General features: G+C 41.5%; 1 protein-coding gene, 1 long non-coding RNA gene and 1 pseudogene across 3 annotated transcripts in view; 1 reads left to right on the top strand and 2 right to left on the bottom strand.

The window, feature by feature from the left end:
- LOC139436426 (uncharacterized) overlaps nucleotides 1-14332 on the bottom strand; it is a 54144-nt gene extending 39812 nt beyond the window's left edge. The window contains exon 1 of the long non-coding RNA XR_011645682.1: nucleotides 14225-14332. This is a non-coding gene — a long non-coding RNA (uncharacterized lncRNA). The remainder of the gene's footprint in view (nucleotides 1-14224) is intronic.
- Nucleotides 1632-4408, bottom strand: LOC101440662 (cold shock domain-containing protein E1-like; annotated as a pseudogene).
- Nucleotides 13144-26780, top strand: part of TMEM65 (transmembrane protein 65) — a 74724-nt gene continuing 61087 nt past the window's right edge. Inside the window, exon 1 of one of the 2 annotated variants that reach the window (XM_058275997.1) lies at nucleotides 13144-14357. In XM_058275997.1, coding sequence (XP_058131980.1) covers nucleotides 14060-14357 — 298 coding nt within the window. In that variant the 5' untranslated portion in view covers nucleotides 13144-14059. The remainder of the gene's footprint in view (nucleotides 14358-26780) is intronic. The other variant, XM_004469460.4, reaches the window with a different exon arrangement.

Genomic DNA, 26780 nt, shown 5'->3' with positions numbered 1-26780 from the left:
CACTCCTCACTGTTGGTGGGAATGTAAAATGGTACAACCTCTGTGGAACACAGTTTGGTGGTTCCTCAGGATGCTAAATATAGCACTGCCATATAATCCAGCAATCCCTCTACAAGGATATATCCAGAAGAACTGAAAACACTGATGCAAACAGGCATTGCACACTAATCTTCACAGCAGCAGTATTCACAATTGCCAAGAGATGGGAACAACCCAACTGTCCACCCACCAATGAATGGATAAACAAATTGTGGTATATACATACTATGCTGCAGTTAGAAGGAATGAAATTGGAACACATTGGATAAAATGGATGAATCTTGAAGACATTATGCTGAGTGAGATAAGCCAGACACAGAAGGACAAATATTGCAAGGTCTCACTAATATGAACTAAATATGAAGAATAAACATATAGAGTTAAAACCTAGTGTGTAGGTTACTAGGAGATAGGATAAGGGCTGAGAAGGGGTACTGATACTTAACGTATGTAGAATTGTAATTAACTTGACTGCAAAAATATGGAAATGGATAGAATTGATGGTAACACATTGTATGAATATAACTAACGCAGCTGGTTTATAAATGGGATTGTGGCTGAAAGGGGTAGTCTGGGGATGTAAATGTCAATTGAAAGAAAGCTAGAGAATAATCCAGGGACTGAATAACATAGGGACTCCAGAGGGGGATGAGGATTGTGGTTAATAGTACAAATACTAGAATCTTTTCCTATGAACCAGAACAAATGTACATCACTATTAAAAAGTGGTAAGAACATGAGATGCATGGGAAAGTACAATTAATGTGACTAATGGACTACAGTTAACAGCAATGTTGTTATATTCCTGCATCAACATCAAAGAAGGTGCTGTGCTAATAATGGGGTATGGAAAAATTATACCAAATGTAAGCTATAGCCCATAGTTAGTGGTAATAATCTGATGATGTCCTCATAATCTAAACAAATGTTCCACAACAATGTAAGGTATTGATGGAGGGCTGTTGTACCCATACATGATTATTCTGCTGGTTCACAACTTCTCTAATAAAAATATATTAAAAAATAAAATAAATAAAATAAAAAAGTAGTGCTGCAAAAAAACCCAAACAAACCACATTTTAACATTTGGCCATCAACTTAAGGAAATGGTTTGCCTCTACAAATTCTTTAATTTAAAAAATTTTAAAAGGTAATATATTCTACCCCCATATGCTTCTCAGAATTAAAGCATAATGAACAGGAAAGAAAATGCAACAAGTGCTAAGGCAGAACATTTTGCCAGCAGTAATGAGGGTAGAGTACCCACTGAATATCAAGTGCAGAAATTCATAGGGCCAACAAGATCATTGGCCTGTGCCTTACACAGGCAGAGTAGATTTTGCAATTACCGGTTATGTTAAATGCACCAAAAAAAACTCTTAAAATTGATAAGGCGCTACCTTAAGTTTTCCAGGCTGCAACTGTGCATAAGTTTTAAATGTTTTTCTTAAACGTAGTTTTAAAAATATGAAAACAAACATGAGGAAGATATTAAAATTGGTGTAATAGCTCAAAAGAATAAGTATTCCAGTTTTGGGAAGGGCCCTTCACCAGAATCCCTCAAACTTGATCATCGTGGATTAATGATGTGATTAGTCAATGACACCAGCTTAATGGATCTCTTTCTGCACCAAATATCCCATTGAGTTATCTGGTCCCCTTGGCTGATGAAGAACCATTAAGTGAGGAGCACTGGTATCTTCCAGGGTGATGCTCTTCAAGTGATTGACAAACTGATCAGGTCTTGGAGCTGCAACAACCTTCAGGCCCTCGCAGACTCACCAGACATGACAGGTGCTGCAGTTGCCAGAGCGCTGATTAAGAATCACTGAGAACTCCGCCTCATCTCCTGCCTGTAGAATAATGCCATCTGGAACTTTGTTCACATGGAAAAAGAGCTTCTTGCTATCTCCTACTTCATAGTTAATGAAGATAATCTGATCCTTCACACACTCCACTGAGCCCTGCGTAGGCTGTTGTAGGCTATAGTCTTTGCATTTTGGCCCAGGACACACAACTGGCACTTGACACTCTCCCTTTTCTGCAGGTAGTCCCCTTTGTTGGCCATTCCAACTATGCCAGATGGATAGATTTCACCTTTCATATCCCCTTCTTCCATGATCTCAATCATTTCTTGGTACTCAGTTTGTGTTGGATCAACACTCCTCAGGGGGTGAATGACTTTACCAGGGTAGATGGTGGGATCAGCTTCCTCAGCAATGCCATTCACTGAGTGTGTTTTGTTAATTTTTTCTGTACTGACTTTGTTGCCTTTGCCTTTGGACAAACTGTACTCTACCATGTCCTCCAGTTCCAGGCCACTGACATCACCTGGGAACTCATGATAATGGAAAAAGATTTCCTTATCATGACTGGCTGTTTCAATAAATCCAACATGAGCCTTCAGAGTTGCCACGTAACCCAAGAGCCTTTTGGAATTACAACCTAAAAGTCACACACAAGTTGCAACCTGCTGCCCAGGCCTCTGACACTAATACTAAACTCAACCTTAGCTCTTATTTGTGGAGAAATAGTAATTTCCACATCCTTGGCTTGAAAAGCAATAGTCTGTTTTATACCACAATCACCATAAGCAATAATGCCACCATCAGCCTCTTTCCCTTTGCCTTTATTTGGGCTAGTGGTTTAGGGATTGGAAAAAGTGGCTTCTTTTTCAACAGTGCCCAGAAAATAATGATCTGAATGGGAATCAATTGAAACTGTGCCCTTGGGAAGTTTTCTAATCTTAATAGCATGATTTCTTCGGGCAGAAAGCATATCAGAAACTACATCCACGTCATCTGCAGTATGAAGCTGGTTCCCATCAAGAATTTCACTGAAGGGGAAGAACATATAGACACCACGATGCACACACTTGATGAAACCAAAAGCATCTCCCATGGCAGCAATCACAATCATTTCTCTGGCTTCATCAATGAACTGAAATGTATTTGATAGAACATCTATGTTGGTTGCTAGTTCTAGTTTGTCACATCTGTCTGTTGAAATATTAAACCTAAAATGGCCACCTTCCAGCAGGGTCACCTTGAATTTTGTATTTTTGTCTCTAAAGGAAAGTTCCTTAGGAATCACAAAGTCAATTTTGATGCATCCTGGCAATTGGTCATTATGATTTTTGCTGGGTACTTTAGGGATCACTTTGGTTACAGTTCCTTCAAAATGTTCAGTGCTGATATCTTAAAAAATGATAGTTCCAGGAAACTGATGTGGCTCAACCATTTGGGCTCCTGTCTACCATATAGGAAGTCCAGGGTTCAATGCTGAGGCCCTCCTGGAGAGGGCAAGCTGGCCCATGCCTAGTGCCACCCACATAGGAATGCAGCCCCACGCAGAAGTGCTACCCTGCGTGGGAATGCTACTCCATGCAGGAAAGCTGTTAAGCAAGGCAAAGCTGCTCCCCATGGGAAAGCCAACCAGCTCAGGTGTGCCAGCCATCATGGAGAGCTGGCACAGCAAGATGATGCAACAAGAGAGAATAAGAAGACGTAGCGGAACAGAGAGATGAGGTGGCACAAGAGTGTAATCCCCTCTCTCCCACTCCGAAAGGTCCCAGGATAGGTTCCTGGAGCAGCCTAATGAGAATACAAGCAGACACAGAAGAACACACAGTGCATGGACACAGGGAGCAGACAATGGGGGAATATGGGGAAGAAATAAATAAAAATAAATCTTAAAAAAAAAAAAAAAAAGACAGTTCCTTGAGGCAATAGCCTGACATCTGTTGCAACTTACTTACATTTCTGTCTTTTGATTGTGAACTCCACGTCATCTCCAGGCTGTAAGTCTTCTGGGTCACCCTTAAACTCACTATAGTGAAAGAGTATCTCTTTTACAGCATCACCTCGTTCAATAAAGCCAAATGCCTCCTTCATGGCTGGCTCTACTCCTTGACAGTGGGCTTTTTCAACAGCATAATATTATGAGCACTTGCAGCACCAGTATGTTTCATTTATCAGTTACAAAGTTTATTTTATCTCTGGTTTCCAGCTGAATGTTCTCTTTGACATCTTTCCGGGTGTAAGCCAGATAAAACACTTCTTGTCCATTAATTCATTCGTCAGGGAGGATTTCTGGTTTTATCTTCATCAGTTAAACAGCAATGGGCTTCCCAGACCACTGGTCAGATAATACTTCAAATTCAACATCATCTCCTACTTTTAAGTCTTGCAGGTTGCCGTTATACTGTGAACAGTGGAAGAGAATTCTAGCTTGACATACTGAACACTGAGTAAATCCATAAGAGGTTACCAGTTCTTCAATAACCCCATTTTCACAGAGTACTGCTGAAGTACCATTGGGGTACCCATCAAAGTCCATTGTTGTAGAGAAGATTTGGATCAAAGCTCATCCCACAGTAATAATCAAATATTATTACATTTTCCATAGTATTTCCTCATTCCTCTTTTTCAGCATGTGTTTCAAAGCATGGAAGTTGCTAGTATTAAAAAAAAAAGAGTGAGGGAAAATGATCTATCAAGCTAATAAAGATTACCACTGCTGCTGCACTGGGCAGCCTCACAGTACAGCACTGAAGGAAACAAACACTACTAACAGTGTTGGGAAGTGCTCTTTCAAAGCTGTTGAGTAGCCAAACTTCTTGTTTCAGATTAAGTGTCGTGTCTTCACCTTAAGTGTACTCGTCTTTGATTTTGTTGGTTGTTTTGACGTTTGTTCCTTGCTTGATCTGAACTTGAAGCAGCAGTTTCAGGTGGCAAAGTCTGTTCTATTACACTTCATACCCAACAGTTCAGCACCCTGCCTCCAGTGCCGCGTTAAGTAGCATGGCCCAATCTAATGAACACTTTCTTGTCCTCAGTTTACTGGATTTTTGCTGCTGCATTTGAAACTCTAGAAACTTTCTCATCCTCTGGCTTCTGTGACCACAGTTTCTTTCTCTCTTTATCTCTTTTGTCGTATCATCTAACTTTTCCCCCTCAGTTCTTTCTTCTTCCACTGGTTAGCCCTTCAATGTTGCTGTTTCTCAGGGCTCCATCCTAAATCCCCTTATCTTCTCATTTACATGTTTTCCATGAACAATGTCATCCACTTGCAAGGATTTATCCACTTCTTAAATGTTTTTCACTCCCAAATCTATGTCTCTGTCTCCAGACTCACATTAAGCTCACAAATCACACAGAGGAAAAGAGAATCCTGTTTCCCTATATACTACTTAGGCAAAACAAATATCCTGGTCCCCAAATGAATGGGTCCTTAGATAAAATAGCAGACATGAGGAAGGCATTCAATTTCATAAAGGTAACGAACAGATCTAAGTTTTGCTGTCATAACAAACAATCCCTAAATCACACTGACTTAACACAAAACCGTTTATTTTTCTGTAATGCAAACTCTGCTATAGGTTGGAACAAATCTCCAGGATAGCTGTCCTCTGACACTGGCTCACTCTTCCAGACCTCTTCAATTTCAGGGACCTTCCAGTGAGAGGAGAAGAAAGAGCCGGATAGTGGAGCACAGACAATTAAATGATTGCACCCAGAGGGGAAAAAGGTCAGTTCTTCGTTTCATTGGCCAAATCACGTCACATAGCCACTTCTAATGACAAGAGGGCAAGGAAATGAAATCCTCTCGGAATGGATACTGTTGAATAGCAGTAATTGAAAATATTAGGACTTAAATAGGAATTTTGGCTTTAAATAAAATGTCTTTTATACTCCCAGTTCCTATCTCCATGGCTGCTGCAGAGTATGTGTCAATATATGTTGAATTTGGACATAAGTCCCTTGAAAATGTGTTCAGAAAAGTCTGAATCTTTGTCTTATTTTCCTTCCAAAACAAACAAGACATATTCAAAAATCTTTCCACTAACCTTTCTTCTGGACTCAAAGATGGTGTCATTTTTCAAAAATAGTTCTTGTAGCATCTAAATATTTGGAAGCCTTACTAAGAATGCAAGTTTAAAATTTGAAGAGAAGAAATTTCACAGCCTTTTTGTTTATCTTTATCTTGACCAACATCTCTCCCCAACTTCAAACGCTACAGGTAGCGTGGAAGGGGGAAAAATACAAAATATTCCCCTTAGAAAGTTGGGTAGGTGTTTGTATGTGCACACATGTTTTTTGTGTTTGGGGTGGGAAAGTCACCATCTTGTTGCCTCTGGGTGTGTTAGTGGGAAGATAAATATGAGTCTCATGGAGCATGAAATTGAGCCCAGGAGATTTTAGCTCTGATTAATAGCTCCTTTTTTCTATTTTCCATTATGCATCTGTGAGATACATTTCTTGCCTGTGATGAATACTTTCCAAATATAGGTTAAATCTTTTGTAATGAAGTGCCACATTGGTAAAGATGAAAGGCAGTAGTGAATGATTTGTATGGAGGAATGTAAAATATTAATAGAGGGGATTGTCCCTTCAGGATTTATTCAGGATTTCTCAGCTGTTTTTCATACCAGAAGTGTTCCATAGATCCTTTCTTTAGAGTAAAGACTTTGTTTTTGCTAAAAATTATACATAATTGTCATAAACAATTTAAGCAACACAGACAAGGGCAAAGAAGAAAGTTTAAAAAAATTATCCGAACTCCCAACAATAAAAATAACCAGTATTGCATCAGATAAGCGTCATTACAGGCGCTTCTACTCTTACATACAGAGAGAAGGACAGTAAACACCATCTTGCTCTGGCTTTCCTTCTACCTCACTGGCTCCCCTGCCTCTTAACAATCTCTCAGTGACGAGTAGTGCCAAAACCCTCCCCTCGTCTCCATCTTTACTTGATCCCAATGGGAATCCAGCCAGTCCCATAACTTTAAATGAAACCTAGGTCATGACTGTTCTCGAATTTATATCTCCAGGCTTGTCCTTCGGAAACTGGACAGCGAGATTGCAGAGGGTTGGGATGTTGAAGGAATATTAATAGAGACCCTAACTGGAACCTCTTTCCATCAGCTCTAAAGTTACATGAGCCTCTGACATGTCTAGACCCTAATTTTCTTATATTCACAACTTTTGATACTACTTATAAGTTGTTGAGCCCTTGCTATATGTTAGGTACTGAATTTTACATAGACTGTCTCATTTTGCCCTCATAATTTTGTGGGGGTAGATTTTAAGGAAAAACAAAACCAAAACCAAAAACCAAGGCTTAGAGAGATAACTTTATATGTTGACGCTGCAGCCAGTGAGTTGGGATTTGAACTCATGGCTGCCCATGTTCTTTCTACAAGGCTACATTGCTACATTTGCATTTCAGTATGAATTCTAGTATCAGATTGCCATTTTCCACACATTCATATGGACACATAAACCCAGCTGGGATTTTGATTGGGATTGTACTGAATAGAATTGACACCTCACACTATTGAGGATGCAAACTTGAATTGGTTTTTCTCCCCATTTATTTATGCCTTCTTAATTTCTCTAATAAGACTTTGTGGTTTTCACTGTAAGAGAGCAATTTATTCACCACAACCCTGATGGGACAGGGACTTTCCAGGGATGAGAATACTAAGGCAGGCACTTGATGGATGAGAAGTTTAATAAGGGAATGACAAAAAGGCGGACAGAAGGAACCATGAAAGGTGCCACTGAGTAAAGCAACATTTTCAAGGATTTTGACATGGACATCAATAGCTGCGTGCATCAAGGATATAAATGGTAGACAGAAAACAGCCTGTGCTCACCAGCAACAGTGATGCCCAAAACTCCGAGAGTGTTTACCTGCTGCAGCCTACAGTGGACTGATGATTCACCAACAATTTGTGATGAGGAGGAGACTGTGATTATGAACTGAGGCATGATGTTTGTCATCTTTCAAAGTGAAGTGCGGCCTGGGCTAAACCCAGGCCAAGTTTGTGTTCTGGGTCCTCCATTCCTCTCTCTTCCATTTCTGTTACTCTCTCTAACCTGCACATCTTCAACACCCTCTTATTTTCTCTGAACTTCCCTTTACCACTCACATTTAGCCCTATCCTATAATTATCTACTGCTCCATAAATGGTCCCCATACCCTCCCTTTACCCCAGCTCCTCCATTTATTCATATTTAGAGTATTTGGGTTTTCAGAGAAATTCCAGTTAATTCAGGTATTGTTTTAGTTTCCCAGTTGCTAAAACAAATACCATACAACGGGTTGGCTTAACAGGAATTTTTTTTTTGAAAAAAATCAATTTTATTGATACATATTAATAAAGCATACAATCCATCCATATGGTACAATTAATGGCATTTGGTATAATCACATAGTTGTGCATTCATCACTTCAATCATTATTAAAGCATTTCCATTATTTCAGTAATAATAATAAAATAAAAACAGACAAACAAGAAAATTTCTGATCTCTCAATCTCTCTTTCCCCTGCTGTACATAACTATTATTTCTGGCTATTCTTACACAATTATTTATCTGTTTATTAAGAAGTTGTACTGCGGTATAGACCATACTGTATGTGTCTATTCCAGTTAAAATAAATTGCTGCCCCTTCCATAGTGGAAATGGCCAAATGTAATTAACCTGCCACCAGGTGGTAGGCTGATCACCTCAGCGAATGGTGCCATATTGGGGGCTGAGTGTGGATCTCTGCTGTTTGACAACAGGAATTTATTGGCCTACAGATTCAGAGGCTAGAAGGGCTTGACTCTTCCCTGTGTTGGTATCTTCTGGCTGGCTGGCAATCTTTGGGGTTCTGTGACTTTTCCATCACATGGAAATGCACATGGTGGCATCTTCTTTTTCTTCTGGGTTCCATTGACTTCCAGCTTCTGGCTGCTCCCCGTGCCTTCTCTCATTAAATTTCATTCTGCTTATAAAGGACCCTAGTAATCTGGATTAAAGCCCAAACTGATTCAGTTAGGCTATACCTTAACTGAACTAATATCTTCAAAAGACCTTATTTACAATGGGTCCACACCCACAGGACCAGGGGTAGATAACTAGGTAGGTGTTTCTCAAATTAGGATTCAAAGACATAATTTTAGAGGCTTGAGATGCATGGGAATTTGCAGTTTCCTTCAGATAGTTAATATTTATTGAGCACTTAGAATGTGCCAGGTACTGTCTGAAATGCTTTATATATATTAACTCCTTTTGTTTCATTATAACCCTATAAACAAGGTACCCTTATCCCCATTTAACAGACGAGCTAATTGGCACATGGAGAGGTTGTATTAATAGCACAAAGTTATTCAGCTATTGAATAGAAGAGTAGGAACTCAAAGCCAGGCAGTCTGGTCCCAAAGCTAAGGCTCTTAACTATTCTGCTACACTCACCTGGAGCTTGACCAGTACTGGATGGTCTAAATGGCCTCATGAAAGTGTTTAGCAGTTTGCTGGGTGTCAGTTAAGGCTGCTTCTTCCACATGGTCTTTCTAGTAGGATGTCCCGGACTTTTTCATATGGCAGCTGGATTCCAAAAGAACAAATAACATGGGGTATACCTCTAGACAGGTCATGGAACAGACAGGCTTACAGACCAAATTAGGAAGCCTGAATCACATTGTTTTATGTGGCAGTTTCAAAGCATGTCCTCAAATGCTTTAGCATTCTTCGAACTGAGAAGTGGGTCTATATCCCCTTCGCTTGAATTTGGGCTGATCCTTATGGCTTGCTCATAGCCCAACAGAATCCAATGGAAATGATGCTGCCAGACTTCTGAGTGTAGGCCAGAAAAGGCCAGGAGCTACTACCTGGGTCTCTTGAGACACTTGCTCTGGGGGAAGCTATCTGCCTTGCAAGAAGTCAAACTACCCTGGGACTGCAATGCTGGAGGGGTTGTGTGGAAGAGCTCTGGTTTTCAGTCCCAACTGAGCTTCCAGCTGATGGCCAACATCAACTGTCACCCATGTGAGTGAGCCATCTTGGATGTCCAGCCCAGACAGCAGCTGTGACTGACATTTCACTGCTACTATATGAAAGACCCCAAGTGAGAACTGCCCAAGAAAGCCCTTCCCGAATTTCTGAGTCATAAAATCATGAGCAAAATAAATTAGCTGTTTAAATAATTAAGCTTTGGCACACTGTTATGCAGCAAGAGTAACCATAACAATTTACTAATCAATTTAAAAGTCAGTGAGGGAAGCGGACTTGGCCCAGTGGTTAGGGCGTCCGACTACCACATGGGAGGTCCGTGCTTCAAACCCCGGGCCTCCTTGACCCGTGTAGAGCTGGCCCATGCGCAGTGCTGATGTGCGCAAGGAGTGCCCTGCCATGCAGGGGTGTCCCCCGCGTAGGGGAGACCCATACACAAGGAGTAAGCCCCGTAAGGAGGCCACTCAGTGCGAAAGAAAGTGCAGCCTGACCAGGAATGGCGCCAAACACACAGAGAGCTGACACGGCAAGATGACGCAACAAAAAGAAACACAGGTTTCCGGTGCCGCTGATAAGGATAGAAGCAGTCACAGAAGAACACACAGCAAATAGACACAGAGAGCAGACAACTGGCGGGGAGGGGAATGGGGAGAGAAAAATAAAAGTCAGTGAGAAGTAAGGGGAAAGAGATGGGGTAAATCAATAAGCTTAGAATAGGGTATGATCAAGGTGGAAGGCCATTCTGTTTTATGCCATGTCCTTATGTCTATATGCCCCATCTCTCCTTTTTGTCAATCTCTGCAGATAGCGTGGTTGTGAGGATGAGAGTAGAGAGGCTGTTCTACAGATCAAAGAGGCCTGGGACCAAGGCACAGCTGTTTTGTCAAAGAGTCACAGGAGCAAGTGTGTCTGCTTATAACTTTATTTGCCATTAGCTAGGAGTTTTATCTGCTTTTCTTGGGCAGAGAAACATAAAGCCATAATGGGGCTATAATGGGTACCACCAGTAGGTGGCCAATTTAGGGCTATCATAGCTACCAGTAGTACAATCCATGCCTTGTAACTATTTAAGGTTTATTTGGCCTTTCCCCACTTCCTATCTCAAGTAGCACTCATTTGTTCATTCTTTTTATTGATGCTCAACACATGCCCATTCATTTTATGTGTAACATGGCTCATAAACGACTTGCTTCTACATTTTAGTTTCACTTAATTTCTATAGCAGAACTGAATATTCTCAATAAAACAGCAAATGCATTACAGCAAGCCCCAATGATATCCCATTCATTGGCTAAAACAAGTCACATGGCCAAGCCCACAGTAAATGTGGGAAGGGACTAGACAAGGGAGTGGATAGCAGAAGGCATGATTCACTGGGGACCATTACTGAAACAATCTATCACTAACACATGGCTAGGAAATGTTGAGCAGTATCTCTTTAACTTCCCACACAAAACTGCTGTCCTACAGACTGCTGGGGATGTTTTTTTACTGAGGAGCTTTTTCAAATCTCACTTTGCAGGCCCCAACCCAAGCTATTAAAGCAGAATCTTTTGGGAGGAATGAATGGGTATAGCTGAAGCGGTTGAGCACCCACTTCCCATGTGCAAGGTCCTGGGTTCAATTCCCTGTACCTTCTCAAAAAAAAAGAATCTCTTGGAGGTAGAAGATATGGGGGAAAGGGACAATCTGAGACGGGGTTTCAAAGACTGGAAAAACAAAAATAGTCTCTGTGTACAAAGAGCTTGCATTTTTCCACAGAGAGCATTCTTAATTGTCATATACCACAGAGTCATTACTCTGAAACCTAAAAAAGAGTACTAAAAAAAAAGTACTTTTCATGTTTCTTTACATTAAAGCAGCAGTTCTCAAAACTTCTGTGTGCATCAGAATCAATTGGACAACTTGATAAGAGTGCTAGGCTCCACCTCCAAAGTTTCTGATTCAGTGGTCTGGGGTGGGGTCCATAAAATTGTGTTTCTAGTAAGCAGTCACTGATGCTCATGCTGCTAGTCCAAGGACACTTTAAGAACCACTGATTTAGAACAATAGGAAGTTTTCGTGACAACATCCCTATTCATTTATACAGGTGTACTTACATTTGTATCACATTAGTGTAACTATATACAAAGTTCTGGGTTAGGTGCAGCAGCAGATCTCATAAGGATGGGATTTAGATTTTCCTGCAAAGAGATTATACTTAAGCATACGATTTATTCTAAGTGGATTTATTCTCTAAGACAGGATGCCTAAGTGTCGTTCATTGGACAGTCGGTTCATGTAAAGCTGAGATATCCCTTAGTGAGATAGGGGTACGTTTATCTGGGCTTTGAAAGATGGATAGGAAATAGTGGGCCATCACAGACTTCTATCTGCCTTGGAATAAAGGGAAAAAAAATCATAACAAAGAAAAGATCTGTGACAATCTTCCCTCTGGCCACATTTTTTTTCACACTTTTTAAATTAAAGTTAACAGATCACAAAGAACGTTACATTAAAAAACAAAAAAAGCAAAAAAACATGAGGTTCCCATATACCCCACTCCTCCAACCCATCATTTTTGTAAATTGTATTTTTTTAAAGATATATACATCACAAAAAAATGTTACATTAAAAAATATAAGAGGCTCCGGTATACCCCGCCCCCCCCTCCCACCCCAACAACCTCCTCCATCATTGTGGCACACTCATCGCACTCGGTGAACACATTTTGGAGCACTGTTGCACCACATGGATAATAGTTCACCCTGTAGTTCACTCTCCCCCAGTACACTCAGTAGGTTATGGCAGGATATATAATGTCCAGCATCTGAGCCTGCAATATCATTTAGGACAAATCAAAGTCCCAAAAATGCCCCCACATCCCATCTCTTCTTCCCTCTCCCTGCCCTCAGCAACTACTGTGGTCACTTTCTCCACCTTAATGCTACAATTTCTTCTATAACTAGTCACAATAGTTTTATAGTAGAATATCAGTAAGTCCACTCTAACCCATATTTTATTCCTCCATTCTGTGGACCCTGGGATGGTGACGTCCACTCCACCTCTAGATCAAGAGGGGGCTTAGATTCCATATGGATGATGGATTAACAATCTACAGCTACTGGCATCAGAAAGAGGAAAAGGGTATTATCTGTGTCAGGGCCTTAGTCTCAAACCCTCTTTGGTGAAAGACAGAATTGGCCTCGCCCTTAGTCTGGAGCACCCAGGACGGCACGGGCTGCTCGGAGACCGGTCTGTCTGGCCCAGGCCGCAGTGAATGCTGACTTGGCAAAGGGTGAGGCTCGGGCGCTTCATTCTCCACAAGCCTACACAGGGCGCTGTGACCCGGCGAGGCGCCTGGCGGCAGCGCCGCTCTCCGGACCGGCCTGGCTTGTCTCTCCTGGTTCGCGCTGGGCGAGTGGGGAGGGTCGCTAGCTGGGGACGAGCCCCACATCCAGGCCCTGCGCTGGGAGGGCCGGGGGCAGCTGCACCACTGCCGGGCCAAGGGTCCAGAGCTCTTCCTCGCCCCCTGGATCGGTTTGAGGGTGGCTGAGGCCAGGACAACGGCGTGCACGCCCTCCGCTTCCACCTTCACGGGCCGGAGGAGACGCGCGCGCACGCTACTCACCCGCGCAGGAGCGCAGCCCGTGTGCCGAGGAACTGCGCCTGCGCGGCTCGGCCCCTCTCCCCCTTTCCCTCGCCTCCAGGCTGTTACCCCTTATACCGCCGCTAGAGGTAGCGGCGGCGGCTGCGGCCTCAGAGTGCTGCTTCTTTGAGGGCGCCCGAGTCTGGGCGTGGAGACGCGGGGAAATAAAAGGGTGGGAAAGCCGGCGGGAGAGGGAGGGCGGCGCCGGAGGAGGGCGGCGCGTGGCTGACTCATCCCTCTGGAAAACCAGACTGACAGACACACAGAAAGGCCAAACCCGCCCGCCCGCGCCGCTCCTCCTCAGCCGGGAGGTGCCCGCCCGCACCGTCCTCCTGCTCTCTCCTGGAGCTCCCCGGACCCCGCCGCTTCCGAGAAAGTTTTTCTCGCCAGAGGGGCCGGAACCGCCGCGAGCCTTGGGGAAGGGAAGCGGGGACGGAAGGGGAGGCTGCAGCCGCGCGGGCCGGGGGAGTGCAAGGTGCGGGGCGCCGCGGCCGCCGGTCGAGAGTGCATCGGGGCGCGGTCGGGCTGAGCCCGGAGCCTTCTCGGCTCAGCCTAGCCAGAAATCGCCCTCCCGGACTGCCGCGGGGGACCCCGCTCTCCTCCCGCCATGTCCCGGCTGCTGCCTCTGCTGAGGAGCCGGACGGCGCGCAGCCTGAGGCCAGGCCCGGCCGCCTCGCCGCACCCGCCGTCCTGGTGCTGCTGCAGGCGGGGTCTGCTGGCGCTCGCGGCCCCCGGCGCCTTCCCCGCCGGCCTCCGGGGGCTGGGCACTCACCCCAAGAAGGAGCCCATGGAGGCGCTGAACACGGCGCAGGGCGCGCGCGACTTCATCTACAGCCTGCACTCCACCGAGAGGAGCTGCCTGCTCAAGGAGCTGCACCGCTTCGAGTCCATAGCCATCGCCCAAGGTACGGGGAGCGGGTGGGGGCGAGCCCGCGGGCCCCGACGCGCTCGCCTCTCGCCCGCCCGGCCCGGCGTCGGGGACGGCCGAAGGGGGAACTTTCTGTCCCCTGAGTGTCCCCGGGGCAGGTAGGATAGTCGTGGGTCGTGCCCGGCAGCCACGGCCGACGCTTGGCTGTTTCTCCCCCAGCCTCAGAATCCGGAACTTCTGCCTAAAACGCCAGCCCGTGCTGTTTTGATTTTGTTTTGATTTGCCGAGTTCCCCCCCTCCCCAGCCTTCCGGTCCCTAACTGAGCTCTTGCCGCTTTCCTGCAGAGTGCTGCCAGCTCGACAGGTTGGCAGAAACTTTCTTGAATGGGTATCCAACGAAATTCACTGGTGCCCCAAAGAAGGGATGTTACTTTATAAGGCAGGGATGCGCTCAGTGGCTTTTCCCCGCACATGTCTAGTTGTATTAAGCAGCCGAAGGAAATGGAAAGAATGGCCCCAAACCAGCAACTGCAGATGCATACTTGCAAGCCTTACAGATAAGATGTTGCACATGTTAAACTCAAGTTCTTGTTTTCGTTGACCCAGAGATTGAAAGAAGTAAATTGAGAAGGTATTTTTCTGGGAATCTGTGGCTCGACAATAAAAAGCAGACTTCTGCTCAGCAGTAATTTGGAAGGATGCAAGCCAAGCTATTTTTAAGCTAACATGTTAAAATAGGATATTTTAAAAATGAGAGCAGACTGTGGTAGGTCAGAATTTGAGTCTAGGTGAAAAGGCTAAAGGGTCAGAATTTCAAAAGGATGGAAGGAGAAAATGACAAATGATTCTCAAATCTAAAATATTTGTCTTAAAATATTTTAGCCGTTTAAATGCTACAATATTGGCAAAACACATTGCTGCTTTTTTATACTAATCTGATTTGCCAGCTTTTTTTTTTTTTAATTTACTTTTTTTCCCCTTCAAGCAAACTTCTGTTGGTAGGTACATGAACATCCATAGATTCCTAAGTTTCGAGCACATTGATTTGGAACTGGCATTTGATTTGCCAGAGGCACTTAATTGTATCTTTGTCCTGTGTTTACTAATGGAGGAAAGAGTTATCTACCTAATAATGTGAACCTCACTTTATAAGCATGACTTATCTGTGCTACTTTTCCTTTAGAAATTCTTTATTGGTCTTCCCATATAACCTCCCCCGCCCAAACTGGGCAAAACTGTTGGTACACACGTTTGATTTTTTCTAAGTAATTTTTTGGAAATTCTGCATTGTTAACATCGTTACAAGATTTGAGGGTCCATAGATATAATTTTATGGCAATTCTTGAAAAGCATGTCCTGCAGTACATCTGGATAAATTTTAGGAACATTATTGTCTTAGCACACAGCTGCAATATTGCAGTAGTTGTGCAATTGTTTTCCAATGGAGATAATACATTTTTAATATAATATGGTTTTAAATATTCTGGAAAGGACCCAAAAACTTCAGTCAGTGGAGACCAATTTGCATCAATTAAACTTTTACTAATTACGTTTGTTAAATGAGAGAGAATTTAGTAATTTAAATTGTTTTCTTTGTTCTGGAGAAGCAGGCAAGGATAAAGAAAATGTGATAGTCAAATGCTTATCTTCTGTTTATATGCTTAAAGAATTAGAAAGTTTAAATTGACTATTTTTGCCAAGGTTGATGACTAAATTATTGGCCTTTGAATCAGGTGGCACAGATGATACCGCTTTAATTTTTAGTACAGTGTTATTGTTCACTTATTCTTTTCAATATCAATGTGTATAGTTATTATGGAAATAAATGGAATCATCACTTAGCAAATTACCTTAATATTAATCATTTCAGGTAAGACTATATATAGCTCATTCAATTGTTGAAATCAACATTTTTCCTGAAATGAACCCCCCCACACCTCCATTTTTTAATGGTTTCTTTTTGAATAATGTTTTAAAATATGTGACCGGTATACTAAGTATGTGTGTCCTAAGTGCATTTTCTAATGAAATAAATTCCCTCTTAAAAGGGCTGTTTCTTATAAGAGATCTTATGTGTCCTTGGAAAGGGTGCTTATATGACCTAATGAAATGTTTTTGATTTGGTGTGGAAACTTGGAGGAAATAAAACATTCATGCTTTGACTTGTCTGTGTAATCTGCTGGTGAAATTTGGTATCTTTGCCCTTATCTTTCTCTTCTGCTTATCAGTATAATCTATGACAAGATAAAGCCTAATAATCAGTGTATAATAGAAAAGGCTGACTCTGGAATATTTTATCATAGTTAAATAGTATATTGTGATTTTTAAATTACAAACTGATTTCGTCCCCTATTTTATAAACGTTGACTTTGCGTTCTCAGCTGTTCAGCCTGATCTCTCTTCTTTCAGAAACAGGCCATTGCCTGCTGATAGCACATTATTACATCATTTTTTTAAAAAAGTAGGGCTAGCAAGCTAACTTCATTACACTTGTCTTTGAATATTTAGCCAAGATTTTAAAATAAATTTGCTCCCCAGTTTTTGCAATTCATATTTCTACTTATAATTATTTTCTTTAAGCTTTTATAATATAGCAATTTGGGTTTTGAAGGATGGGCAGTGCTCATTATATTAGTCATCCATTGCTGTGTAACAAATTACTCTAAAACGTGGCTTACAACAAATGTGTATTATTTTATAGTGTATGAGGATCAGGAATCCAGGAGCAACTTGTGGGGTGTTTTTGGGTTAGGATCTGTCATGACGTTGTAACCAAACTTTTGTCTGAGACTGTATTCTGAAGTCTTGACTGAGGCTGAAAGACCTACTTCTAGTTAGAAGGCGGCTCACTCACATGGCTGTTGCCTGGAAGTATCAGTTCCTTGCTATATGGGTCTCTCCTCACAGCTCTTTGAGTGTTTGAAGACCTGGAAGCTGACTCCCAGAAGGAGTGATGAGAGAGAGAGAGGGAGACAGAGCAAGAAGAAGAGCCTAAGCTGGAAACCACAGTCTTTTATAACCTATTCTCAGATGTAACATTCCATTTTTCACACCAATACAGTTTGGGAGGAATGGTGCTTAACAGAAGGGTGGCAATTTTGGGGGCCATTTTGAAGCCTGCCTACCATGCAAATAAAGAATTGTAATTAATGTTCATTGGCGATTAAAAAAAAGAGAGACAAGAACTTATTGGGGAGGCATGATGAGAAATATGATTTGGGAAAAAAAGGACCTTTTAAGAGAATATATTTTTGTTAAATGTGTACTTAAGGTATTTTAAAAATGGATTTTTTCTTCACATATAGTAAATAAGAGATGACAAACAGTGTTGAGGAGACCAGAACAGTTTTTCCATCTGTTAGGTCTTAATCTGCCTGCTTTTTTTTTTTCTTTCCCTTCTGTTTCTCTGTATAAATGGTACCTGTGTATTTTCAAATTTGTCTTACCTTTTATCTATATTCATAGAGGTTAACCATCTAATTATCTAATTCTAAACTTTAAACTTGTAGTTTTCCCCTTTTGTGTTTGTTTATATAAGATAGTATGAGGAGGATCATTTTGAGAATTTGCCATATAGCATAAGAGGTTTTTAGCAGAATGAAAGCCATAAGATAAAAGTTGATTTTAAAGTGGATATTTAGAATACTTAAAAATAAATGTTTTGTCATAAAGTACTTGTCCAGTAGGCTTCTCAAACTCTTGACAAGAGAATCCTAGTTTTTCTTAGTCCATTGTTCTGGATTATATGTGAGACTAGCAACTCAGTTGCAACTATTAGCTTCTTGGATAGATTGGGGAAAAACTTGGCTATTGTTCAAAGACAGTAAGAAAGAGGGCAAGAAAAACACTTCATACTCCAAATTAAGATACAAGAATAAAGATATTTCTGTGCCCTTGTTTAGACAGTAAAAGAGGAATAAGGGAGGTATAGCTGGGACTAGTCTCACAAAGAGAGGAAGAGTCAGGATGACAATATTAAGTGTGAGTTGAAGGCAGGAAAAGTAAGAGATCTGTTATGGGTGGAGAGATCTTCTATACCTTTAGCCTAGAAAATTTAAATGAAGCTTTGCTATAATCAATAATTTTAACAATGTGGAAAGAAGATAATTATAGCGTCATATTCCAATAAGCTCTGAAAACTTCACACTAACTGGTGATATTGGAATGGCCCTATTTAAGGGTTTACTGCTAGCAGAAAACATATAACTCAGGATTTTTCCCCATTATAAAATGGATATTTGCTAGTTAATATTTAGTCATCATTTAACATATAACTTGATGTACAGAGTTTATGTGTGACTTAGCAACATCCATTATATCTCATGATTTCTGTGGAATTAGGGTTATAGGCAGGACTTGGTTGGATGATTTGTCTGTTTCACATGCAGTCTTTGGAAGTCATTTGGTAAACTTCAGCTGACAGATGGTCTGGTCAGAGGTCCAAGATGGCTTGACCACATAGCTGGCACTTTGGTGGGGATGGCCAGGCTCAGTTGGGGTTGTTGACCAGAGCAGATGCACATGGCCTCACCAACATGGCATTCTCAGGGTAGGTATATCACTTTGGTGATGGATCAGACCTTCCAAAGAAAATGTGCCAAGAGAGCTGGGTGGAAGCTGTAAAGTAACTATGTAAGACTGTGTGTTAGTTTTCTATTGCTGCTGTAACAATAGAGATTTGCTGGTTTCTTTTGCAACTTTACTGGATTAAAACAGCACAGATTTCTCTTATACTTTTAGAGGTCAGAAGTCCAGAATAAGTCTTAAAGCTTTAAAGGGCTAAAATCAAGGTGGCAGCAGGGCTGGTTCCTTCTGGTGGTTCTAGTGGAGAAGCCTTCCAGCTTCAAGAGGCTGTTGGCATTCCTTGGCTTCTGGCCCAATCACTCTAATCTCTGCTTCCATCATCAGTTTACCTTGTCACTCATTGACTTTCTTGCCTCCCTCTATTAAGGACCCTTATAATTACATATAGGGCACAGTCAGGTAATACAGGGTAATCTCCCCATCTCAGAATCCTTAATCACACCTGCACTGTTCCTTTTGCCATGTAAGGTAACATATTCATAGGTTCTGGGGATTAGAAAGTAGACATCTTTGGGGTTAGGTGGGTGAGGGCATTATTCAGCCTTCCACAGATTTGCTATGACTTAGCTTTAGAGGTTCCAGAACATCATTTCTACTGTGTTATTTGGTCAAGCAAGCCAATAAATAAGACCAGTCCAGATTCAGGGAAGAGAAATTAAGAAAAGGTTTTCCATGTAAGTAACTATACCTAATAATTGTAATTTATTCTTTTATATCAGTTGTGCTTTAAAAATTAATCATGTCTGTTGAAAATCTTATATCTCTACCTACTATTCTCTTTATATATATACATGAAGTAGGTTTATAGAAAAATCATGCATAAAATAGAGTCCCCATTACCATTCCTTCCTACCCTCATAAAACAAACTGTTAATAATTAATTTATTTATAAGACTTAGGGTCCTTATTTTGAACATTCACTACTTGTATTGAGCATTAGTGCAATGATTCCTTTTATATGTTGAGATGTATAGGATTATTTCCCTTGTGTTTAGAATTTCTCATTCTTAGCAATATTGACATGTCGAGCCAGGTAGTTTACCCACTAGACGCCAGTAGCATCTTTTTCATGTGGTAGTAACAACCAAAAGTGGTCCAGACATTGCCAAATTTTGCCTGAAAGGAGAAGTGCAAAATCACCTCTGTTGGAGAACCAGTGTATTATATAAAATCCTGTAGACTGTATCTTTAATTTCTCTGCTTTGTCTCTCTTTCTCTTCTATGATCCATTGACACTTGCTGTTATCAGTGTATTCTGTGCTTTTAGTTCATTGCTTTATTTTACGTATACTTGTCTCTGAATAAGGACAAAAGGGCAGTTCCTCACCACTCTATCAGATAAGTGTGCTTTGTGATTAACTTTTTCCTTGATTGTGGTGTCTTTTTTTTTTTTAAAGATTTATTTTTATTTATTTAATTCCCCTCCCCTCCCCCGGGAGTCTGTTTTTCTGTGTCTTTTTGCTGCGTCTTGTTTCTTTGTCCGCTTCTGTTATCATCAGCAGCAACTGTTGTCATCAGCAGCACGGGGAGTGTGGGCGGCGCTATTCCTCTGCAGGCTGCACTTTCTTTCGTGCTGGGCGGCTCTCCTTAGGGGTGCACTCCTTGCGTGTGGGGCTCCCCTATCGGGGGACACCCCTGTGTGGCAGGGCACTCCTTGCGCGCATCAGCACTGCGTATGGGCCAGCTCCACACAGGTCAAGGAGGCCCGGGGTTTGAACCGCGGACCTCCCAAGTGGTAGACCAACGCCCTAACCACTGGTCCAAAGTCCATTTCCCGATTGTGGTGTCTTTTCACTTCTAAAGTCTCGACTAAATGCTAACTATTTGAGGTTTTAGGAAATATGGTTTCCACATGAATCAAACACTGTGATAGTTTAATTCACCAGTAATGAATATATTGTCCATTTCAATAGTATCTTTTTTAAATTTTTTATAGCAGTTGTGACAAGCAAATTTTGATGAACAAACCTGTAGATGAGAAAATTGAAATTATGTAGTCAGTAATTTATAGGGTCTTATAGAGGGCCAAATATAATTAGAGATAATGGGTTTTGAATGTTGGAGATGACTTGATATTGAACCATTATTAGTGGAGATTGTTTCAGTTTTTATACAAATTGCTTGATTTTCATTGGTGTATCAGTGTGTAAAGCTATCTGAAAAAAATAGGGATTAAATTTCCTGAGTGTAGATTTTATTAGCATCTTGCTCAAGTCAACTCAATTAGTTAGTATGCAGATTTATAGGTCTCTAGTCTTGTCTTTGACTCATAGGTTTATGTTTGTTTTAAGTTAATAAAAGCAATCACATAAAAATAAGTAGTTGTGTGTTAAAATATAATAATTACATCAACTGATCTGGTAAATGAGAAGCTCTTCTGGACAAAAGACTTGGCAGGTAATGGAGAATCTTTCCCTTTTAGCTCTAAAACATTTTACTTTGAGGACTTTCATAGCAATATTTTTGTACATTTTACATGTTTCTCGGCTTTAGTGGAAATATAATTTAGCATTTGCCAGTTATAAGAGTCCTTATATACTGTGTTATAACAATTTTGCCCCGCAGCCACCAAGGACTCCAAGGATTATGGGGGCCGTTGGAGGCAGGGCAAGTTTGTAAGCTGGGAATGAGCATAAGCTTTTGCAGCTCTTGTGTGGGGAAATGGGTTAGTGGGAGAGAGAATGAGAAGGAGGCATGGGAAACTAATTCCGAATAGTTCAGGAGGTACACCAGTGGTGTGAGAGACAGGTCGCTTCCCTCAAGTGAAAAGATCAAGGTGCCATGACAGTCTAGAGGTGGTCTGCTCTGTTGTAGTGAGGCTGGTCAAAATAGGGAACTGTGAAGTGGGGTGGGGGGCAGTGAGCACAAAATCTCAGGGGCAGCAAAAAAAGACTGTAGGCAGACAGATGTATGCTATCGTGGGCGGCCATGTCTGAGCTACTGCATGTGAAACTCAAGTGGTAACATCTTATACTGCCCAACTGGTGGGGACAGAACACAGTGACCCTAACCCCTTCCCTACTATCTGAAGTCACGAGGCAAGAAGACCCTTCTATTTCATTCCTGATTAAACCCTGGCCCAAGTCACCTGGGGTGCATCTTCACTAGTAAGAGTGCCCGTGTGTACTTTCTTTTTTGCACTCTGCGATAAAACGCTCTGCTTTCTTGCTTAAACACATGCACACACAAACCCACATAATTTTCTTTGAGGCTTCTTCTATTTGTAGATATACTAGGTATACCAAGTACCTCCAGAACATTGCTATTTTGGATGGTATCCTGTTTAGACTCTGTCATGTGGCAGTGAAATATGTTGGGTCTAGCTGTTTCCCCACCCCACCCTGCCCTTGGTGCCTCAGACTGTTCTACCCTATTCTCATTCATCCCTTAGATCATGGTACATTCTTTTCTTCTATGTGAGGAGGTCTGCTTCTTGGCATCTCTGGTATTGCTTCTAACATCTGTTCTTAGTTTTGCTATTTGTCACTTTTCCATAGTGTTTTTCCTTTCCCTCTCTCCCCTACCTCCTCTTCTCCCCTCCCCCTCCCCATGCTTCTGTGTAGGGCTTGATTTTGAGTGACTTTCAGGGACATAGATCACTACTCTCTTTTTTTCTTTTCAGCTAGCCAGTTGCATCTTCACATTGTTATTCAACTTCAGCTCTCACAATATGAACATTTTTTGCTAACGTGTAGATTATAGCTGTTGAAAGATGGGTGTTCTGAGCACCTAAGAGTTGACTGAGGCATTACTATTTATGGTTCTTAATGTTTCAGGGAAATTTCAGTTAGGAGGGTGTTCTTGGTTTAGTTTAGGTTTATTTCTTTCATTCTGAGTTTAAGGGTAAATTATTTAGTATACTGTGTTGTTGTGAACATTTATAATTTTTTTTAAAAGCCTGGTATTTTATTTTTTTAAAGATTTATTTATTTATTTATTTATTTATTTCTCTCCCCTTTCCCCCCACCCCGGTTGTCTATTCTGTGTCTATTTTCTGCACCTTCTTTTGTCCGCTTCTGTTTTTGTCAGCGGCACAGGAATCTGTGTTTCTTTTTGTTGCGTCATCTTGTTGTGTCATTTCTCCTTGTGGAGGGCACCATTCTTAGGCAAGGCTGCACTTTCTTTGGTGGTGGGCGGCTCTCCTTATGGGGCGCACTCCTTGCACGCGGGGCTTCCCTACGCGGGGGACACCCCTGCATGGCAGGGCACTGCTTGCGCGCATCAGGACTGCGCATGGGCCAGCTCCACACGGGTCAAGGAGGCCCGGGGTTTGAACCAGGGACCTCCCATGTGGTAGACGGACACCCTAACCACTGGGCCAGGTCTGCTGCCTGAGCCTGGTATTTTATAAAACACCTTCTGAATTTCTGTTTTGCAAGAGTTCTTATATTTTATGTTAGAACTACTTCTGCTGCCATTACTGCTGCTGCTAGTTCTTTCATCACTAACATTACTTACCAGTTAGTGACTGTTATGTGCCAGACATACTAAGCTAAGTGAATTTTCATGTAATTATTTTACTTTTCTTAGAGAAAGAAGAAATTATCTCTTTTTTATATATTAAGAAACTGAGGCTAAGAGCTTACCCAAGATTCCCACAACTTGTGTGGTAGAGTAGAATAATTAATCTAACTCTTCACTGACTCTTTAACCTCAGTTTTTACTACTGCACCTTTCTGAGTACTCATAGCCTGGAATTTTTACCACATGTTTTGAAAGAAAACACCACTGTTACTGGATTTTATTAAGGTTCTTGGCTATGCTGCAGAAATGAATTTCAAGAGCACGCCAGGTGCGTTAGGTCAGTAATTTATTGAGGTAGGGAAGGAAGAGAATTGGGGGAAAATAACAGAGCAGGAGTCTCAGGTAGAGAGGAAGGAGCTGAAAAGGGATAAATAGGGCTGATTTACAGGGTACAATTTCCCATTATAGGTTATAAATCCCCAGGTTTACTAGGATGGCCCTGTGGCAGAGGAAAAATGGTGAGAGTGGCACACAGAGGGCAGGAACAGGTCCAGAGGCAAGAGAGCGGGGCACACACTCAGGCCTTGTGGTCTGCTTTATAAACTATTAAGTATTCCACTTCTTTGCTAATTTCAGGGGAGTAGTTTCAGCTCTTTGCTGTTTTGATTGATTACCCTACCTTCAATCCCCCAGTGAGGGCCCAATGATAATGCCCTTGGGGAATATCCAGGGCTTTTCCTGGCTTCCAGAAGAAGTCTTTGTACTGGATAGCAGAATCCTGGGGGTGGGGGTCTTTCAGCAGTCATCTTAGGGGTTACTGATGTCCATATGGACTCTGTTCCAGGTTCCAGATCCATCTGTTAATTCCCTATCTTACTAGCGTGCTTCACCACAGATGCTCAATTAAAATCACATGTGCTGGTAATATATCTATATTATGTGTTTGTATAATATAGAACATTCAATACACAAGCAAATAGGACATTGTTACTTTGAAAACAAGGAAAATCAATGTGCAAAAGATTTACTGTATTATGTGGTAAGTCATAGAACTAGCATTTGGGATTTGTAACTAATACATCTCTATGTTCTAATAATATTTCCTTTGAATTCTAAATGTAGTTTTAAAGAAAATATCTAACATACTATTTATAGGAATATTTTCAAAACTTTGAAGATTTATTCACTTGACAAATATTTGTTTCTGTAAGTACCATGTATAATGATACTGTGCTAATTGGACAAAGTATTCCTATGAAGCTTATATTTTTGTGAGAGGAAAGATAAGAGATAAAGAATTATAGATTGTGTATGCTATAAGAGGAATAAATAGAATGTTATAACACTTACTTTAGATAAAGTGATCTAAGAAGGCCTTTGTGTCGGTGATATTTAAGCTACAAGTAAAGATTGAGAAGAAGCCAATCATGCAGGTAGCTGGGAGAAGAGCATTCTGAAAAGAAAAAAGGAAAGCAAATGCCAAGACCATGAGATAGGAAGGAATTTGGCCTAGTCTAGTAATTGACAGAAAGCAAATATGGGTGGAACTTAATGAATGAAAGGGGAAGTAGAATGAAATGAGATGGGCGAATAAAAGAAGCCAGATTAGTTAGGGCTTTTCTAGATAAACTATTAAGGCCATTAGAGAGTTTAAGCATGAGAATGAAACAATGAGTTTGAAAGAAGGAGAACAGATTGGAGGGTGAAAATGTACAGACTGGGAGACCATTTAGGAAGTTGTTGGTCTATGCTAGGGATGATAGTGCCTTAGACTAGGTGGTCTTGGAAATGAAGAGAAGTAGATGGAGTTAAGATATATTTTTGAGAGTGAATTTATGAGTTAAAATTGTTAGATAATTAAGGGAAAGGAAATAGTAAATGGTAAATCCTGGGTTTCTTTTCTTTTTTCCAGGTTTCAAATCATGTATTTCTTTTCCTAGGTTTTTGTTTTGCTTTGTTCTTTTAAATTACAGGTAGTGTCATTGATTGAAAGGGAAAATACTGGATAAAGAAATAAGACCTGAGACCTGTCATTTGAAATATGGGAGATGTTCAGTTATTTTTTTTTGAGGTACCAGGGATTGAACCTGGGACCTTGTACTTGGGAAGCAGGTACATAACCAGTGAACTACACCTCCTCCCCACAAGGAGTTTAATTTTGAATGTGCGAAATTTAAGTTCCTTTGAGATTGTAAATGGAGATGTCAGGTAAATAGATGCATGTGTGTATTTATATACAAATCTGGATTTTTATAGAAGAGGTTTAGGCTGAAGATGTAAATGTAGGTGTCAATAATTGTATATAGATGCTACTTAGTTATGAGAGAGGGGGAGGCAACCAAAGCAAGAGTCTAGATCTAGGGTTGACACACTATGGCCCATGGACCAAATTTGGCCCCCTGCCATGGCTCCCTTGTCTCTTTTTGCTGATTGTTTTTTGCTTGTTGTCTGCTTGTTGTCTGTTTTTTCTTTTTTCAAGATTTATTTTATTTATTTATTTCGCCCCCACAATTGTTTGCTCTCACTGTCTGCTCTCTGTGTCTGCTCATCTTTTTAGGAGGCACTGAGAGCCGAACCTGGGACCTGCCACCTCCTCTTCCTGCTTGTTGTGTCTCATTGTGTCATCTTGTTGCATCAGTTTACCATGCCAGCCTGTTGCATCAGCTCACTGTGTTGCTCACCTTTAAGAGGCACTGGGAACCAAACCTGGGACCTCCTATGTGGGAGGCGGGCGTTCAACTGCTTGAGTCACGTCTGCTCTCCGCTTGTTTGTCTCTTTTCATTTGTCTGCTCATTGTTTTTGCTGGATGTCTGCTTGCTGGTTGTTTGTCTTCTCCAGGAGGTACCTGGAACTGAACCTGGGACCTCCCATGTGGGAGGTGGGTGCTCAACTGTTTGAGCCACATCTGCTCCTGGCCTACTGCTTCTTCTTGTAAATAAGGTTTTATTGCAACAGAGTTATATCTATTGATTGCATATTGTGTATGGCTGCATTTGTGCATAACAGCAGAATTGAGTAGTTGTGACAGAGACCACATGGCTCTCAAAGCCTAAAATATTTCCACCTGGCCATTTATGAAAAAGTTGCTGGCCTTTGGTCTAGTTATAGAAGAGAAAAAGGCCCAGAATAGACTAAAGCCCCAAAGTTTTGAGGTCAGATTTAAGAGTAGGAACTGACAAAGGAGACTGAGAAAAAACATCTAGCGAGGAAAACCATTGTAAAGTCAAGAGAGAAAATGTTTCTGGAATGAGGAAAGTATTTTGATGTATGCTGGTGAGAGGACACGGTAAGATAGAATTCGTTAACAGGAAAGTCAATGGTGACCTTGAAAGGCTCTGTTCGGTGGTAGGCCAGATTTTAGTTGAATAGAAAATAAGTAAAGGGAAGCAGACTTGGCTCAAGGGATAGAGCA

The sequence above is a fragment of the Dasypus novemcinctus genome, chromosome 14 (genome assembly GCF_030445035.2).
Source record: "Dasypus novemcinctus isolate mDasNov1 chromosome 14, mDasNov1.1.hap2, whole genome shotgun sequence".
NCBI classification, from domain to species: domain Eukaryota; kingdom Metazoa; phylum Chordata; class Mammalia; order Cingulata; family Dasypodidae; genus Dasypus; species Dasypus novemcinctus.
Note: the sequence above shows the minus strand (reverse complement) of the source record. Positions and strands in the feature narration are given on the sequence as shown.